The following is an 18,031-nucleotide window of genomic DNA, read 5'->3' as shown; positions in this document are numbered from 1 at the left end:
GCAGTTGTCAACACCCATCTGGTGGCCCACAGCTGATGGGACCCAGCATCATTCTGGCCTCAGTGGCCACCCACACACATCTGCATGCATTAGCACACAGAGGTTCTCCAAAAGGAAGCCAGTGAGATAGAAATAATTAGGCCTGTGTTTCTTCTTAGTTGGGATAAATGTAGTGGCCCACTTGCCTTGGTTGTTTTTGGAGCTAGCTCTGTGGGTGGAGAGGGCACTGTTACTGTCAATAATCCAAATAAGTGAAATCCGTTGGCCAGTCTGGCCTTCTTCCCGAGAGCAATGTCTGTTTCGGACTCAGTCTCTGTGTGCTTGGCAGGGCTTTTCCAACCGAGTGACACCCTAGCTCGCAGGATCAAGCTTTCTGTGGTTTCCTAACCTGAGACCCCTGCTTGCCGGTGTTCTGGGGCTCTGCTCTCCCATAGGCCCTTCTTCACTCTTGGAGCTTCAGGTAGAGAAAGCAGAGAGGCAAGAAGGGGCTAGGAACTCTGGCGTTCTGAGCTTGGAATGCCGTCTCTGGCACAGGCACAGCCAGAGTCTGTTTCCTATACTTCCTATGAAGTCTCACTGTGCAGCCCTGGCTAAAACAGAGATCAGAGTTCTGTTTGCTTCTGCCTTCAGGATTCAGGATTCAGGATTCAGGATGAAAGGCATGGGCCTCCATGCTTGGGGTATTCCATTGTCTTTCCAGTCGTAGACAGCAACCAGGCCATATGGGTGCCAGCCATAGTGCTGACGGAGACAGCCCAAGATGCCAGGAGCATCCCGAGAAGCTCCTGGAAAGAAGGCAGAGAGCTTCATATGCTCAGGAAGAGAGACCAGTTGCTGGTCATCAGGTCAAGGACAGTGCTCTAGTTTTTCAGCACCAGCAGGAGTGTGGGCACCTGTGAACTCTTTGTTCTTGTTGTATCTGCTGGGAGCAGCACACAGACTGACTTAACATGCAATGTTCATTGTGCATCCCCTTCTCCACTCCTGTATGCGCGATCCTGATTCCTTCCCCAGTATAGAGCAGCTGAAATCAAAGCGCATCTCGTGCTAAGGTTAGCGGTAACCAGCTTCAGTTTCCCACCGGTTTACTCTGGCTTCTCATTTGCCTCAGATATATGCAAAAAATCTAGTGAACGCCGACCGCTGCGCGCTCTTCCAGGTGGACCACAAGAATAAGGAGCTGTATTCGGACCTGTTTGACATTGGGGAGGAGAAGGAGGGGAAGCCCGTCTTCAAGAAGACCAAGGAGATCAGGTACAGCTGGAGTGGCCGTCCCGGCTTCGATGCAGATGCGCAGGTCTCCTGTCGTCTACTTCTCTGTGCCTCTTCACAGGTGTGCTGACAAGGCTTGTCATACTCTGATATCATTCCCACCAGGACCCGCCTCCTGAAGGTAGTGCTTCTGGGAATGACATTGCTGTGCCAGCGAAACCGCGCCTAGGAAGCGTTAGCGTCACTCCTGGAAATGCCGTCTTCCGGAGGCGGTCCTTTTGGAAATCATGTTGGAAAAACTTACTAGTGCTCCCAGGTAGGTAAAGGTCGCTCCAGCTGCAGCCGGCAGGCTCCTGTGTCTAGGAGCAGGGTGAACGTAACCAACTCAACCCCTGCTGCTTCCCAACTTGTGAGCAGAGGAAATCGAGGACTTGAACACCTCCTGAACCCGGCCGTTGACTGGATCAGCTACCCTGCTGCTGAATTTCGAAATGAAAGCCTTCCTCGTTCCCTTAAGTGGCAGCTACTGTCATTTCCATGGACAGATGGCCTTTACTTGTTGGCAGAGTCCTGGGGGCTCAGTCTTGTCACAGCCTGGAAGCCTACAAGGAGCACTAACAGGTGGAGGAGTCGAACATCATGTGCAGATGTCAAGTGCCTTTCACCCTTTGCCTCTTCTTGCTGTGTCCACTTTAACCTTCCAAATAATCTCTGCAAAATTCTCTAGTGAAGCACCATGTCCTTCCTAATTAATGTTTTCCATTTGGCTGTAAATGGAAGTTTCTGCCCTGCCTGGTCCCAAAGAAACATACACAAGTTTATATTAATTATAAACTGTTTGGCCTATCAGCTCAGGCTTATTATTAACTAGCTCTTACAACATAAATCAATCCATAACTCATATCTCTGTTTAGTCACATGGCTTGGTACCTTTTCTCAGTGCAGCATTTTTTTTCTTGCTTTCTCTGCATCTGGGTGGTGACTGCAGACTGAGGCTTTCCTCTTTCCAGAATTCTCCTATTCTGGCCACCCTGCCTACACTTCCTGCCTGGCTACTGGCCAATCAACATTTTACTAAACCAATATGAGTGCCAGATCTTTACAGGGTACAAGAGCATTATCCCACAGCACCCCCCTTTTTCTTTTAAAAATAAGAGGGGACCAGGCGGGACAGAAACTTCCTTTTACAAATGTCGCCGACGTGAGGCAACTACATCCATATTTGGCTGTTCACCTTATTAGTAAACTGATCCCACAGGACAAAATGAGGCCAGCCACAGGCTGTTGCCACTCTGCCCCCCGCACTTTTGTTTCTAGGGTGGTAGGTCCTGCGTTACATAGTCACACAATGCTGATGTAAAGGCACCATTAGAGTACATGGGGTTTTACATTTTGTTCATTTCTTGGTTTGGTTCTAGCTCTGGACTTGCCAGCCTGGTGATAGTCACCCAGTTAAATTGGTTTTCCTCGCCTTGACTTTGGGTATTGCTCACACCTCTGGTGCTGATCTAACTGTGGAAACAACGGCTCGCATTTCCAAGTACAGGGAATAGGAGTGGAGGGAACCAGGCTATGGCTTTGCCGGGACTGGCTAATGCTGGTCGCCAGCATCACCAAGAACTGAAGGAACATCCCCATTCACACGGCTCTCAGCATGCCATGGGGAGACTCTGGCATGGCTCGTGGTGTCTAATTTGGGCTCCTGAAAGCATGAGGGAATGGGGAGGGTGGAGACTTTACATTTCACACAGTGCTGATCCTTTGGGGGGTGTTTTAATTCTGTGTTGGGTCAGTGCCCTTTTGAGGTTGGAAAACTCTTAGCGTGAGTTGCTAATGTATTTCTTAAGTCACTAATTTTTGAAATAAACACATGAATGATTATAATACATAAAATATAACAATGTGAAAATTATCTATCAGGATGATGCTCTCTCACAAAAATATAACCAAACACCCTCAGTTCGTGTATGGATCCTGATTGTTTTTAAGATGAGCAAACTAGAGACGTGAAAACACCTTTGCACTGTTTCTCTGTGGTACGTGGGCTGCAGACAACAGATACTCCACGTTCTGCGTTCAGAAAGGTGGCCAGAGCTGAGTCCGGGCTGCACATGTGTGACTTAGTGAGCCAGCTGTGTGGGAGATCCGCTAAGAAAGCGCACGCACTGTGGCCAGTGAGCTGACCTGCTGGTGTGGAGAGGTTGCTGGTGGCCAGTGTTAGAGCCCAGCAGAGAGTTTTCTGTTTCATTTCTCAGTCAGTGACATTCTCAAGTTAGTGTGTATTAAATCTTTCAGCTTGATTCTGAGCTAGCCGTGTAGGGTATTTTGCTGCTTCCCTTTGATGTATCTTATAAGATCATTTAGGATCTATAAATATAAAATTAATATGTATTCTTAAAGGTTCAGTTCAGCATTTGACAGTGAAAGGCTTTGTAACTATCTAATTAGCATGTCCCTGTTTTTCTGTTTCTGCAGGTTTTCAATCGAGAAGGGGATTGCTGGCCAAGTGGCGAGGACAGGGGAAGTCCTGAACATTCCAGACGCTTACGCAGACCCGCGTTTTAACAGGTGAGAGGGAAGTTTGGCCCTTGTCATTTCTCCTTTGGGGTTCCCTGGCTGAACCCTCTTTGATGGGGTCTGTTGTCCCAGCCTGTTACCAGTGGTCAGAGTATGGTCTGAGGCTATTCATACATCAGCGTTCCCTGCTGGGCCCTGACAGAGTCAAGTGACAGAGCTACCGCTTCTCCTGGTGGCCGCGTCACGATTTCATCACACTGTGCGCTGTCACACGGGAATAAGGAACTGGGTTTTAGATTGTCCTGTCTGGTTTGTTGAGTTAGGCCCTGTCCTGCATCCACTATAGACAGAACTGGTGTCAGTTACTTGATCTCTCTGCACCTCAGGGTCATCCTCTTTTAAATGGGCGTGAAAGCGCCTACTCGTAATGGCTTCTTAAGACTGCAGATAGATCATCCTCATAAGAGCTCGGGAAACTTTGCTACACACAGTACAGGGGTTGAGTAAACTGCCCAACTGGGATATGGTTACAGTGTGATATTGAGATGGTCATTGGGAACTTTTTACGCATCTCAGATTCTAGAGATCTTGACATCAAAGTATATGCACATTTTCTATCCCTTGAAATTAGAAGTCACAAGGTAGATGCCGAGACTGTTAGATGACGATGGTGTTTAGTTGATACATACCCATGACTCACATTGAAAGCAGTATGATTGTCCGGAAGTCTTTCCTGTAGTTAATGATACATGTTAGACACGCAGGACTGCATATAGAGCAACAGCGGGATGCTAGTGATGTTCTACCGACAAGCTGAAAATACTAATAACCTTCCATTTCCCCAGACGAGATTGCTTGCCCTTACTTACACTGCTCAAATACAGAAATTATTGGTCATCATTTAAAAATCCTTATGTAAAATTGGGGAGTCAGACTATTGAAAAAATAAAAAAAAGCAGCCATCAGATTGAGGGGGACCCTGGCAAAGCATGTGATGACATCATCTTAGTATCTAATTGTATGAGACCTGCCCATAAAGGGCAGAGTCTGTGGGGTGCTTCACCAGAAAGGACGCATTCATGGCCACTCAGCGCATGGAGAGTAAACAGGGCCCAACGTCTTCTCGTGTACACCAGGGCAAAAGGCTTTCTAAAGCAGGTGAGAGGGGCAAGGATTGTTCAGTGAGTGGGACCCTCCCACTTTGCTGGTGGGAGTAGATCAGACAACCCCTTGGGGGAAATGGTGGTACAGTTTTGACCATGAGTGATCCTCCAGTCTACCCTACTCCTATACATACACCAGCGGAAACAAAATCATTTGTCCACAGAGACTCAGGTGCAAATTTTCCCAACAGCTTTACTTACAATAGCTGGTAACTGGCTACTAACCAGTGACGCTGTCCAATAAGTGGCGAATGTATACATGAAATGCACTGTCAGCAGAGACCTGGATGGTTTATAAACATAACGGGTAGACAAGGGAAGCCGGGCACTGCGGCCGCATGCACGCCCCCAGGCTGGTTCTGTGAGTGGTTCTGGGCAACCCAAAGCATCTCCTTGGATCAGGAATCAGCAGACCCTCCCCTCTGAAGGGCATGATAGTGAAGGAGTTTTGCTTTATGTTGACTGCCCCCAGATGAGTCTGGCTGTGTGCCGCTTGGGTGATAGGCATAGTTGCAGAGTCCTGCTCTAAACCTTAATGTGAATATTCCCATTTAAAATAGCAGTTACCAGTCTCATAAATATGACCAGGTTAAGAGGAAGACACTGTTTACCAGACTTCCCGCACTCTCTCCTGAATCACCTACCTTGTCTCTTTACTTAATGATCCTGATGCCGAAAGCCCAGTCAATAGGCCAGGAGCCTCCAGTAGAAAACCATTGTAAATAAGATTGAGCAAGCTCGGATCTTCGTGAAAACGTTTCAACAAAATGCTTTCATTTTTGCACCATCTTGAGTCCTCAGTGCCGTTCCAACACACACACACACACACACACACACACACACACACACACACAGCTATGGAAGCTATGTTGAGATTTATGATGATTGGCATTCATTGTCTTTACTGCTGGTCTTTCACACTGGTGACAGAGCCACCCCTTCTATTTCCACAGGGAAGTCGACTTGTACACGGGCTATACCACCCGGAACATTCTGTGCATGCCCATCGTGAGCCGCGGCAGCGTGATCGGCGTGGTGCAAATGGTCAACAAGATCAGCGGCAGTGCCTTCTCCAAGACGGATGAGAACAACTTTAAGATGTTTGCCGTCTTCTGTGCTCTGGCCTTGCACTGTGCTAACGTAAGCGTGCCTCTGGACTCGGGCGCAGCCTTCGCGGCCGGCCAGGCTGCTTGCTTTTGTTCATGTCTGTTTCATGCTCATGCCTGCTTTACAAAGGACCTCACAGTGCCTGAGGAAAACTATCTCCTGAGGCTGTGAGCGGATCTCCAGGTGTGAGTTTGTTCAGAAAGAATTGTTTTCATGTACTGATGGAGCGTGAAGCACTGGCCTTGCGGCTCATGTCTGCTGGGAAAGGGGAAATATTGCCTGGTATTTGTCATACACGGTAGACTAGGGAGTCTTTGCTAGGTGGGAGCAGCCACTCATGTCTTCCCACTGGCCAGGGAAGGTCTGCTTGTGAGGAAACTCAGGGTTCAGTTGAATGCGTGCGTGTAACCGTCATGAATGACACCCTCTAGTCCTCTTGGCCACTCTGTCCTGTTCCTGAGGAATAAAATAAGGCTTAGTTTATGCTCTGAAATTTATCCTCTGTCTTCTGTGTTGCTGTAGGGTTGGGCATGTAATGATCCTTAAACTAATAACCCTATAATGGCATTTGGTGCTGCAGTTAGGGAAGCTGTGGACCCCTTACTGAGCAGTCTCACCAGCGGGACTTAACGGGATACCACTTCAGTAACTTAGAATGTCTGGAGGAATGGGATCGAGTCATTGGGGCATCTCACCTCACCCAGTCGTGCTGACCTCCCGAAGCGGCAGGTTCTGTGTGCCTCCGCAACCTGACACAGTTCGTACCCTCTGCTCCTAGGACGGGGCAGCTTGCCTTCGAGGGGAGTGAAGGATATACACCAGAGTGGCTGCAATCCATTTTGATTTTTATTGCTGAGATGCTTCTCCTTACTAAAAACTTAAAAAAAAAAAAAGAAACCACACATTACTTTTGAGGTCTTTTTCAACTCTGAAATATGAGAGCAGTGTGGAGCTCCATCTCGCCTCTCCTCTTGGCCTGCCGAGGCTCTCACTGACATCAGAGAGAAGAGCACTTCCGGGTGCCTCTCAAAGCATCCTCATAAGCCAAATGGAGAGGAGCAGAGCTCTTGCTGTGGGCTCCTTGGAGCCCAGCTCCATGCCTTTGCAGCTGTGGAGGGAAGGTCCAGGGCCCGAGTGTGGACATCGCTCCCGGGCTCTCCTGGCACTTTCTGAGACAGTTAGCCTTGCTGTGTTGAGCATGTTTTCAGTAGGAAGGCTACCTTGCTGCATGCCTGCCCCAAGCAGGTAACCGGACAATGTCAGCTCCCTCCCCCCTCCTCCCCTGAAAGTTCTGCTTCTTTCTGAAGAACACTCATGTTTATTAAGATCATAGATATGAAATGACTTTGTGAGGTGTAAAGCAGCCTGCAGTTGTTGGCTCTCACTAAGTCTAGATACATGCGATCCTGGGAACTCAGAGGAGTTTTGCTCCTGAACAAAGAGCCCATAGACCCATAATGGCTTCTAACCTGCGTATGCGTGCATGCGTGTATGTTGTTTTGTATGTATGTGTGTGTGTGTGGTTTGTAGCCAGGTTCTGTGGTCCTTTTGGATTGTGGTACATGTTCATGAGAAGAGGCAGGCCACAGGACCATACTAACACTAAATATGCTTTTATTCTCTTTAGTTTATCTTTGGGTGTATCAGGCTCCATCCTGCTGATGGAACCAAAGGGCTTGTCTGGTCGGCAGCACCTACATTTCATCTCTCGAGCTAACTGATCATTAAAAGTACTTCCCGGGGAAAACAACCATTTTGAAAGGCTAGGAGTCTTTGAAATTAGTAGAATCAATTAGTCTTCACAAGCCTTGTGGTTTTAAAGAAGGCTTTCAGTGGAAGAGTTGAGCATGGGCCTGGAACAGGGAGTCCCTGAGAATAGACTGACTTTGTGCCTTTTGGGTCAATCGATTCTCCACACCTTGGAGGTATGGGGAAATCACCTTTGTGCTGGGGAGATACCACGTGATGGGCATTGTTCTGGACACTTGACATATAAAAACCCCACCTCACAACCATCACGTGGGTGACTCCACTGTACTAAGAGAAGCTGGGCACGTGCAGTTTGTATTTGAACAAGGTATCTGAGGCAGCAGGGCAAGTGTGGGAGAGCCAGGAATGAATGACAGGCCCTCTCTGCCCTTCTCAAGTTCCACACCTTGTATTCGGCACAGCCTGCCCAGCATCCTGTAGGAAGACCAACATCAGGGAGTGATGTTAAGGGCTGAAAAGTTGGCTCCGGGAGTTGCCTCTGAGTTCAAAGGACTCAGAACCAAGGACAGCGATGGCGTGACTCTCAGACTAGCTGGAGGCCTGAGGACTTGAGGGCTGCAGTTGTTAGTGCTGGAGTCCAAAGCCTGGAACCTGGAGCTGTGGTGTCCAAAGACCCAAGGGAATCTCCGAGAGGGAGCTAGAGAGGAGGGAAGATGGGTGGGAAGGGGGATGGAAGGAGATGCTGGGGCAGAGGTTCATTTGAGTGAGTGGATCTTTTGAGAACAACACCCATCTCCAGAAGCACCCTCAAGGACTCACTGACCAGAAATGCCTTCTAAGTCCTGGCTATCCCATGGGTTAAGGTGACACTTCACCCTAACCACCACAGTGCTTATGGGCGATTTTTACAGAAGTGGGCGTGGTTAGAGTTCAGAATAAGCCTTCATAAACAGCATAAAAAACAGGACAGATATGAAAAAGACTTTGGAGTGGAAAGACAGTTTGACAGTCAGGATGAACTTAATATGATGATGTTAAGTTAAGTGTAGATACTAGCCTGGCTGCTGTGTGGAGTTTTGAAGAATCCTGTGTACCCTCAGCAAAGGCTTTAGAGAAATGTCTGCAGTTGATCTTATGCAATAACTTAACAAAGCTGGCTTCTAATGAGCAAACTTTGTCAGTGCTGTGATGGCACACATGGATAGGCACAGACTCAAAGCCAGGCACGCACAGACAGGCACAGACTCATAGCCAGGCACACACAGATAGACACAGACTCATGGGCAGGCATATCCACAAAATCTATGACCCAAATCCATAGATGTTCACAGACTGCATGCACGTGTGCACACACGCACACACACACACACACACACAGTCCTCCAAATTTGTTGGGACAGAGAAATCAAGTGTGAGTTGGGTTCTGATGTTTCATCTCTAAGCTATGACATGTATGGCAAGTGTTAGCAGGTGTTCATTCTATACATAGGAGTTGAGCACTCATCCATTTTAGACATGCTGCTAGGGACAGTCACCAGCCCCTGAATCTCGGGAAATAAATCCACCCCCTTCCCGTGTGTGTGTGTGTGTGTGTGTGTGTGTGTGTGTGTGTGTGTTTTAAGGGTCACTAGACTGCAAAACCTGGACGATGGTCCAGTCTGTGTCTTTATATCTGTTAGCAGTCTCTAGCCCCTGAAGCCTAGGCACAGTTACATCCCACAGGTTTACACAGATGTATGTGAGTGTCACCTGCTACTGAACGCAGGGCAGCTTTCCATTCCTTAATTGATCTGCAAGGGAATTCTCAGTGTATGCTGTGTCACTCAAGACAAGACAGCTGTCCCCTTCAGTGCTTGTTTTGTGGTCTCAGTTAATTTAGCCAAAGCCTCTGAGCCTCGGTTTCCCCACGGGCAAGTGATGCTATAGCGTCCCCTAGGATTGGTCTTAGTGCTGTAGATACTGATGTCTGGCTTCTTAGTCTCCAGCAGATCCAGTCTGCTCCTGTTGCTTTCTAGTCTAAGCAGCTTGGGTACCATATCTTAAAAAATATCACTGCAGATGGTTTTACGGAATACCAATTCATTCTTTAATGGCAGCCGGACTGGCTAGGCTAAACTGCCGTTCAGAAAGATGGAGGCTGGAGGCTGAGATTGAGGATCTGCTGGAAAATATCATGAGAAAAATTGCAGAAGGACTGTTGATATCCATTCCAAGACGAAACACTCCCAGGAGGGAAGTCAGCAGTTCCTTCTGTATTCATGCTTTGTCTTGGTTTCAGATCAAGGGCAGGGTGTGCAGGACGTTCTCACACATGCCCTACCCCATCCGAGCAGGAGAGGAACAGTTATGTTTCTAGCGCTACACTCAGAGTGTGCTGGGGCCTGTCATTAGGAAAGACATTTCAGATCCTCCCGCCCAGGGTGAAGACGAGAAATATCCCAGTTGTCTGACTTTGTACCGTGGCCATGTCCACGAACCAGAGGCTGTGAGCTTCAGGAGAGAACGCCGGGTTCTGTGGGTTGGGGCAGTGTCGTTCAGTTTCTGGGGCATCGCTCCTTGGCTCGTCTCCTTACTTCCTGTATTTCCTACCACTTTTCCATCCATTTGCTCCTTCCAGTTTATCTTGGATAATTGCTGTGGGCATTCTATTCCCAGGACTGCTTCTTTATTCTTGCATGTACCCCAGGCCCAGACTGTTTGGAGCCCATTTGAAAGTCCTATGCGTCCGTGAGTAGCATAAGCTTCAGAACCCCAGCTTCCTGTTGTCCTGTCTCGGTCTCCACACCCTCATTGCCTGAGGACGGTTTTGCATCGCGAGCTCCATGCAGCGGCAGCTCTTTCTGCATGTCACTTGTTCTGTTGGGCACTTCATTCCCAGAGCCCCACAGCCACCTCTGCTGGTGTGGGGTTCCTTTGGCCTGCTGTGACACAGGTTTCTTATTCTGCACAGGATATGTCTGGTCTTAAGATTTGTGAAGAGACTCCGTTTCATATTAATAATAATAGCATTTAATGCTATTGAAAAATAACGTACTGAAAATATCTATTTTAAGAAATATTTACTATCATTTGAAATGCAAGTTAAATCAATGGGAGAGAAAGCGTGCTTAACTTACGTTAGTGAATGTGTTTGAATCTCAGACCTCCCCAGAGTTAATCTAACAGTAACGTGGCATGACCCAGGCCTAGCAGTGAGTCCTTGGTGGTGTGTTTCCTGATGTCTGTGGTGTATTTCCCACTACAGGCAAATGCTGGCTCCCCACAGGAAGTATTAGACAGGAAGGGGGAGGTGCAGTTGCTCCTGCCTGATGGCACAGGACATCACTGCTATGCAGGAGTTGTTAGACTCTTCTTGACCATCATTAGAGGAGGATACCACAGTCCTGGGGAGTGGACGGCATGCCGAGCTGAGAGTCATCTGAGAACAATACAGAATCTTAACAGCTTCTGGCACTAAGACCGGAACTGTCACCAGCCAGTGACATCAGCCCTTCCCAGCCCCTTGTGATTGGTTGGTCACTAAAGTGCGCTCACTTCACAGGTGGGGACCTGGGTAAGATAACTGAGGGTCCTGCCTACATGATTGCAGTCAGTTAACAGCAAAGAGATTCTATTCAGGGAGATGACTCTGGAGTTCACACTCTCTAGAACTGCTCCTCCTTGAGGTGACGAGGGGTCTACTATGACCACTAAAGTCTTGGTGCCTTGTAATTAGCCTGTCTGTGAGCACCACAGGACTGTCATGAGGGTTTGGCACATAGATGGTTAGCTCTGAACAGCAACCAGCCAATGGCTTCTTTCTGCTAAGAAGCCAGGTTCCAAGTTATAAAGCATAAAGGTTGTACTTTTAGTTTATGGTAGAGTGAGGTCACACTCACGTTCTCAGGTTGTCTCAGGTTGGGATTGTGAGGACCTGTGCCCGTCCCCTGTCCTGGTTCTGAGGACCTGTGCCCGTCCCCTGTCCTGGTTCTGAGGACCTGTGCCCTTTCCCTGTCCTGGTTCTGAGGACCTGTGCCTGTCCCCTGTCCTGGTTCTGAGGACCGGTGCCTGTCCCCTGTCCTGGTTCTGAGGACCTGTGTCTGTCCCCTGTCCTGGTTCTGAGGACCTGTGCCTGTCCCTTGTCCTGGTTCTGAGGACTTGTGCCCGTCCCCTGTCCTGGTGCTGATGGGGCATCTTTGCCTGTCCTTTATCCTGGTTCTGGGGGCCTGTGTCTGTCCCCTGTCCTGGTTTTGATGGGTCATCTGTGCGGACTTCCGTGTCAGGCCAACAGCTGTTGCTGCTTCTTAAAGTGTCTTCTGCTGTGACAGGTTCCAAGATTAATTCCCAGTGATTGTACATAGACAGCTGATGGAGCACTGAAGCAACATACAGTCGTCTGTCTTCCTTAGTTCACAGTGAGGGCCTGGATTATATCATTCCCTGATGTTCACATCGAAGGCTATTTACCAAATGAAAAGATGTACACGACCCCCAAAACTCATTTATTTCTGCATGACATTAAACTCACTTATGTTGTAGCTAATTTTAGAGTAAGCACAACATAAAATGAGTAAAAATATAAATAAAATCATATGCTCTAATGTATTGGCATTATAGCTTTTTAAATGAAAAAGATGACAGAAATCTTCAACCAGATTGCAGTCTGCCAGTTTGTAAGAGACTCCTAGGTTGTGACCCAGTGCGGCTGCCTTTACCTACCTCCCCAATATGCAATCACAGTGGGCTACAGGGCATGCCAAACTGTGCCAAACACTGGCAATCCCAGCGATGTTGTCCTTTCTGCCCGAGCCTGGGTCATCTCTAGGGCCAACAGCCAGGAGGAGTTCACAAGGTTTGGGAGGAAGCGAAGGGAGAATTTGCTTGAGTTTTCTGGTGAATGATGTGGGCAGAGCATCATGCTGTGCTCTTTGGCCATAGAAGAGCTAGCTCTCCCAAAGCTCACATGCAGCACGGTCCTGTCCTGTCCAGGGTGGCGGCTGTCCTCTGACACCTAGGAGGAGGCAGTGGGCTGCGCAGCAGTCGGTGCTGGTAAAGACTCTTGGAACCTCCCCTTCAGCCTTGCTTTCACCTGTGTGCCCTTCCCGCTGCCCATGGGTGTGTGGTTTGTCCACACTGCCTGGGCCATGTGTTGCCTTTTTACATTATTCATACATTTCCTTGATGAAAAAAAGACATGTTTCAAATTTGCTGTCCTCTCCTGACAAATGAGCCAATATTTTGACATTTAAAAGATAATATTTAAAGGAATAAGCAATATTTCAGAAGTTTCTGGCACTATTAATACCAATGAGAAAATATGTAGTTGTTCCAAAAAAGGCAAAACACTCCCCCTCTCCCCTGCTCTCTCTCTCCCACTTTCCTCTCTTGTGTCTCTCTCTCTCTCTCTCTCTCTCTCTCTCTCTCTCTCTCTCTCTCTCTCTCTCTCTCTCTTCTCATTCTGTAATGCAACATGGGCAGGTACTTTCCAGGCTCAATCCATTTAGTTTTCGGTAAACCTCATATCTGGATGGATATCTTGTTATCTAGATTTGTAGATTTTTCTTTTATGATTTTATTGGAAATATTTTCTGTGCCTTTGGCATGGAGTTCTTCTCCATCCATAACCGTGATTCCTAGGTTTGATCTGTTCATGGTGTCCCAAGTGCCTCATGTGTTCTGTTCCATGTTCTTTGTTTTCACCTTACTGTTCTTCTTGACTGAACAATCCCACCCCTCTCCCCGGTCTCCAGGATTCCCAGTCTGTGCAGCACACAAGCTGTGATGTCAGCGAGGCCCCCACTGAGCTTCTCATTTGGCTTGTTGAATGTGTCATTTCCAGCTCTATTTCACTTTTATTTTTCTGCAGTATTTCTCTCCCTTTATTGAATTCTAATTTTGCATCTTGAATTGACTTACTTTTTTCCCTAGGCTGCTTGTTTGTGTTCTACTAGAATTCATTCAGAGATTTATTCCTGTCTTCTTTAGACTCATTTAGACATTTTTGTTCTCATTAAATTCATGGACATATTTATGATTGTTCTATTTGTTTTTGGATTCTTGGTGATTTATTCCAAGTGGTTTTCATTAGGGACCATTACAATGGGATGGGTAGTTTTGGGGGCAGACATTGTTCCTGGTTTTGCTGGCACATTTTGTGTTGTGTTTTGTGCATCTAGAACTTGGTCAATCACATCTGTGGCATGAATTGCTGGCCCAGTTGCATCGACTGGCCATTTGGGTCTGACTTTGGTGTCACCATGTCACAGTAGGAACCTAAGGATTTATAAGGACCTGGAGTTGTGTTTTTGTGGACTCAGACAGGCGCTGCTGATGCCAGTCTGAGCCTGGGGAGAGGGTCCTGAGGCCAAGGGTCTCTGATCTAACCCAGGTCTCAGCCAAGCTCGGGATGGGATAGGAGGAGGTCTGTCTGTGGCCTCACACAGATGCTGCTCTCAGTGGTTGCCTAGGCCTGGGATGACACTGCTTCGTGTAAATTTTACAGGACATAATGACAGAAGAACATTCAGAATCATTTCAGAAATTGAGAAGAATTCTGTACCAACCACAAGCCAAAAGTAATTGAATAATTTTTTTTTAAAATGAAACTTGTCAGCCACTCACACAACACAATCTACAATATGCTAATGTGGCAGTGACATACTCTTTTCTTCCCCCTATTAATCTATCGTGTTTCTATGAGAGCAGATGTGCCACCACACACGGAGCCACATAGATACTTGGTGTTTTGGGAGCCAAGACTCCAGGGAGGGTATGTGATGCTTCCCAGGGAAACTCATTAACAAACACCTCGGATTCAGGGGCATTCAAATCATAACGGAATTTTCCACTGCTGTGTGTTATAACAGCATATTGTGTGGTTACAGCTTCACTCAGTTATTTGACCCCATATGGGGTCACATCCCACAGTCTCCAGAGCTGTGTGGTCCAGCAGAGATTGCTAAGAACTGTGCCAAGTAGTTTTAAATCATGATATAAAAGACATACTGATCCTTGATACCTCTCATCATTCATATCATTACCTAGATGTAGTAAGGAGGCCGCTTGTTCATTTCCCGGCTTCCCAGACTCCCAAAATAACCATACAGAAACTGTATTAATTAAAGCACTGCTTGGCCAATTACTTAAGCATATTGCTAACTAGCTCTTACATCTTGAATTAACTCATCTCCATTATTTTATATTTTACCATGAGGCTCGTGGCCTACCAGCAGGGTTTCAGCATGTCTGTCTCTGGCAACAGCTCCATGGCCTCTCTTCACTCTACCTCCTTTCTCCCAGCATTCAGTTTAGTTTTCCCCACCTACCTAAGTTCTGCTCTATCAACAGGTCAAGGAAGTTTCTTTATTCACCAGTGATATTCACAGCATACAGAGGGGAATCCCATACCACCTAGATCATGAACATAACCTCGAGTATAGATAACAAACTGTCCTATACTCATGTTACACCCAAGGGTGAAGTATTGGGAAGCTATTAATCACACACATTAACGTTTGTGAAGGGTTCGCTTTTCCCCTATAGTGTCTCTCCACATATTCTCACAGAGTTACAAATTCACACATGTAAACATTGTCCTTTTTACTGGCTCCATTGCTTTTTTAATTTTATCTCACAATATTTTATATTGGTGTATAAATATTTGTAAAACTGTATTTGCCCGCATATAAGTACACATGGTCTTACTAATGCAACAGGGCAGGACGCTGCTCTTGCTTTATTTTCAAGTCCCCTCCCCACCTCTCTCTCAAGATGAGTCACTGGCACAGGCTGGGGGCAAGCACTCAGCACCACCTATGTGCCAAGCCCTCAACTGTCCATTAGCGTAGTTCCCTGTTCATGTGTCTACCCCACAGGCATGATATTGTGCATCATAAAAACATGTTGCAGGTTTGGATTCATTGCTCCAATGCTGACAAAACCCCAAATTCACTTAAGAAAAGAAAAAAAAATGCAATTAAATCAGGGAAAGAAATACAATTCTCTCAAGGAAGCCAGTTTGGGTATCCTGGGTGACATGTAATTATCAACGTGTTTGTTTTAACAGGTATAGAAGGGGCATACATCTCAGTCATTTGTTTATGATAATACACGCACATTTGATTTTTAACTCTTTTATTACTAACATAAAAATGTAATAGAGGACATTATAGAAAAGATAGATGGTGATGTGTGGTGAGAAGATATTTGTTAAGGAAGATGTAACTCAGACAAGTGCTGTTCCTTCAAGGTTGTGTGTGTACACAGCTCCAGTGTGTCTCAATGGTGAGCCTCAGAGACTCTCCCCATGCTGAGACCCAGTCCCCACTCAACACCCCTCTTGCTTTGCAGATGTACCACAGGATCCGTCACTCAGAATGCATCTACAGGGTTACCATGGAGAAGCTGTCCTACCACAGCATCTGTACCTCAGAGGAGTGGCAAGGCCTCATGCAGTTCAACCTGCCCCCACGCATCTGCAGAGAGATCGAGCTGTGAGCTTCTCATGATGTTTTCACTGAACTCACGCCAAGCCGATGGTGGAGTCAGAACCACGGTTACCGGGGGATTGTCCTGTGTGGTTTCATGCGGTGCTCCTTCTGCTTGCCTTAAGTAACAACTCTGAAAGTGAACCCTGTGTAGTGGCCCAAGCCTGCAACACCAGTGCTTGGGAGGCCAAGGCAGCAGGTTCAGAGCTCCAGGCCAGCCAGGGGTCCTTGTCATAGAACTAAATGTGAAACCAATAACCTAAATGCTGACATTTCTTATTACTCTGTCATGCATTCCAAATGGCATATGAAGGAATTTAGTAATAATTTGTTTCATCTTTACGTCTGTTCTCCAGTGTGTGGCTAACACACTTTAAGTCTAGAGAAGCAGGGCCTTGTGGAGCCTGTGTGCCTGTGGCAGCCATCCTGTCCCCAAACTGGCATTCACCTTATGATTGGAAACATAGGCCTTTGCCACACCACTTACTCTGGTCGGGGGGTTAGTGATTACATTAGCAAACAAGAACACAGTTATTGTGTGGTGGCCAGTGGTTACAGGTATTGAATTCATGTTTCAGCTTAGATGGAAGGCTGTTACTGATAAGGTCCTCTGGATGAGACACACACACACACTATTATACATACATACACATATATATATACATATGTATATGTGTATATATGTATGTATATATATACATACATACACACACACATATATCAGTTACCCTGGTGACACCTCTGTCAGCTGTTTTAACAAAAGACTCTATAGGGACCCATAGGAACCTGCCAGGTGTGGCAGGGACGGCAGAGGCGGGGGCAGATCACCATGTCCTTTGACTATTGGGGCGGATGAGAGGGTATATTGATTTTCATGCCTGCCGTGCTCAATCCGATTACACCTAATGATCTGCTACTCTCCTCCCGTTTCAGATTCCACTTTGACATCGGTCCTTTCGAGAGCATGTGGCCTGGGATCTTTGTCTACATGATCCACCAGTCTTGCGGGACATCCTGGTATGCGCGACCTATGTGATTCCTTTAGAACGTGGGGGTGACCTACTTAGCCCACCTGTACCTAACCAGGTTCTTTGTATAGTGATGGGAAACTATGACATTTTAATAGGCATTCAAATACAAATCGACTTTTCCAAATACTTCAGGGACTGTCGACTTCCTGGCCTCTGTGTCTGTAGCCATGGCAGATAGCTGTCTAGGCTTTGTCCTGGACACAGGTAACCTAGATGTAATGCTAGCATGTCTTATCACTCTGTCACACATCCCAAGTGTCATTTAGTGTCATTTAGGCTGTGTAGTGGAAGAGGAAGGATCTACACTTAAAGTAGTGCGTTGGAATAGCACCTGCCTGTAGCATCCTCTTTGAGGCCCACATGTATCTGTTAGGGGAGGCACAAAGGAGACGTCTCTCAGGGAATGGGACAGCAACCACAGGCTGTTAACCCTCTCCATCTGCCCTGTCCAGCATAGTTCCGTGACCTCGTGTGTGATGGATTACATCTTACTCACACAGGTCCAAAGTGCAAGGATTGCATTCGCTCATTTTCCGTATGTTGAGGTTTGCACTAACCTGTGTGCAGAGACCTTTAGTTTCTCTGGAATGACACTGTCTGTCTTCTTCAGCTATGGGTCTTCTCTTCTCTTATCAGTAGCAGCTTTGGGACTGGCAGCTGCAGTTGTTGCATAGACAGTTGAGGGTGTGGCTGGAAGTCATTAGAAGCTGGACCTTTCCCTTCAAGGACGGTGAAAGATTTAATGAGGGGCACATCAGCTGTGCATACTCCAAGCTTTATGAACTCTTTGTCTTTTAATCTGCCTGAGATATATTTTGAGAGTTGT

General features: G+C 47.0%; 1 protein-coding gene across 1 annotated transcript in view; it reads left to right on the top strand.

The window, feature by feature from the left end:
* Positions 1–18,031, top strand: part of Pde10a (phosphodiesterase 10A) — a 191,835-nt gene that overhangs the window by 149,595 nt on the left and 24,209 nt on the right. The window contains exons 11-15 of the mRNA XM_050135729.1: positions 1,112–1,254; positions 3,688–3,780; positions 5,846–6,032; positions 16,038–16,180; positions 17,108–17,191. Of these exons, the coding sequence (XP_049991686.1) occupies positions 1,112–1,254; positions 3,688–3,780; positions 5,846–6,032; positions 16,038–16,180; positions 17,108–17,191 (650 nt within the window). The remainder of the gene's footprint in view (positions 1–1,111; positions 1,255–3,687; positions 3,781–5,845; positions 6,033–16,037; positions 16,181–17,107; positions 17,192–18,031) is intronic.

Source organism: Alexandromys fortis, unplaced genomic scaffold (genome assembly GCF_014885135.2).
Source record: "Alexandromys fortis isolate MF-2015 unplaced genomic scaffold, M_Fortis_MF-2015_v1.1 scaffold_23, whole genome shotgun sequence".
In the NCBI taxonomy this organism is placed as follows: Eukaryota; Metazoa; Chordata; class Mammalia; order Rodentia; family Cricetidae; genus Alexandromys; species Alexandromys fortis.
This window is presented reverse-complemented; position numbering and strand designations above follow the sequence as displayed.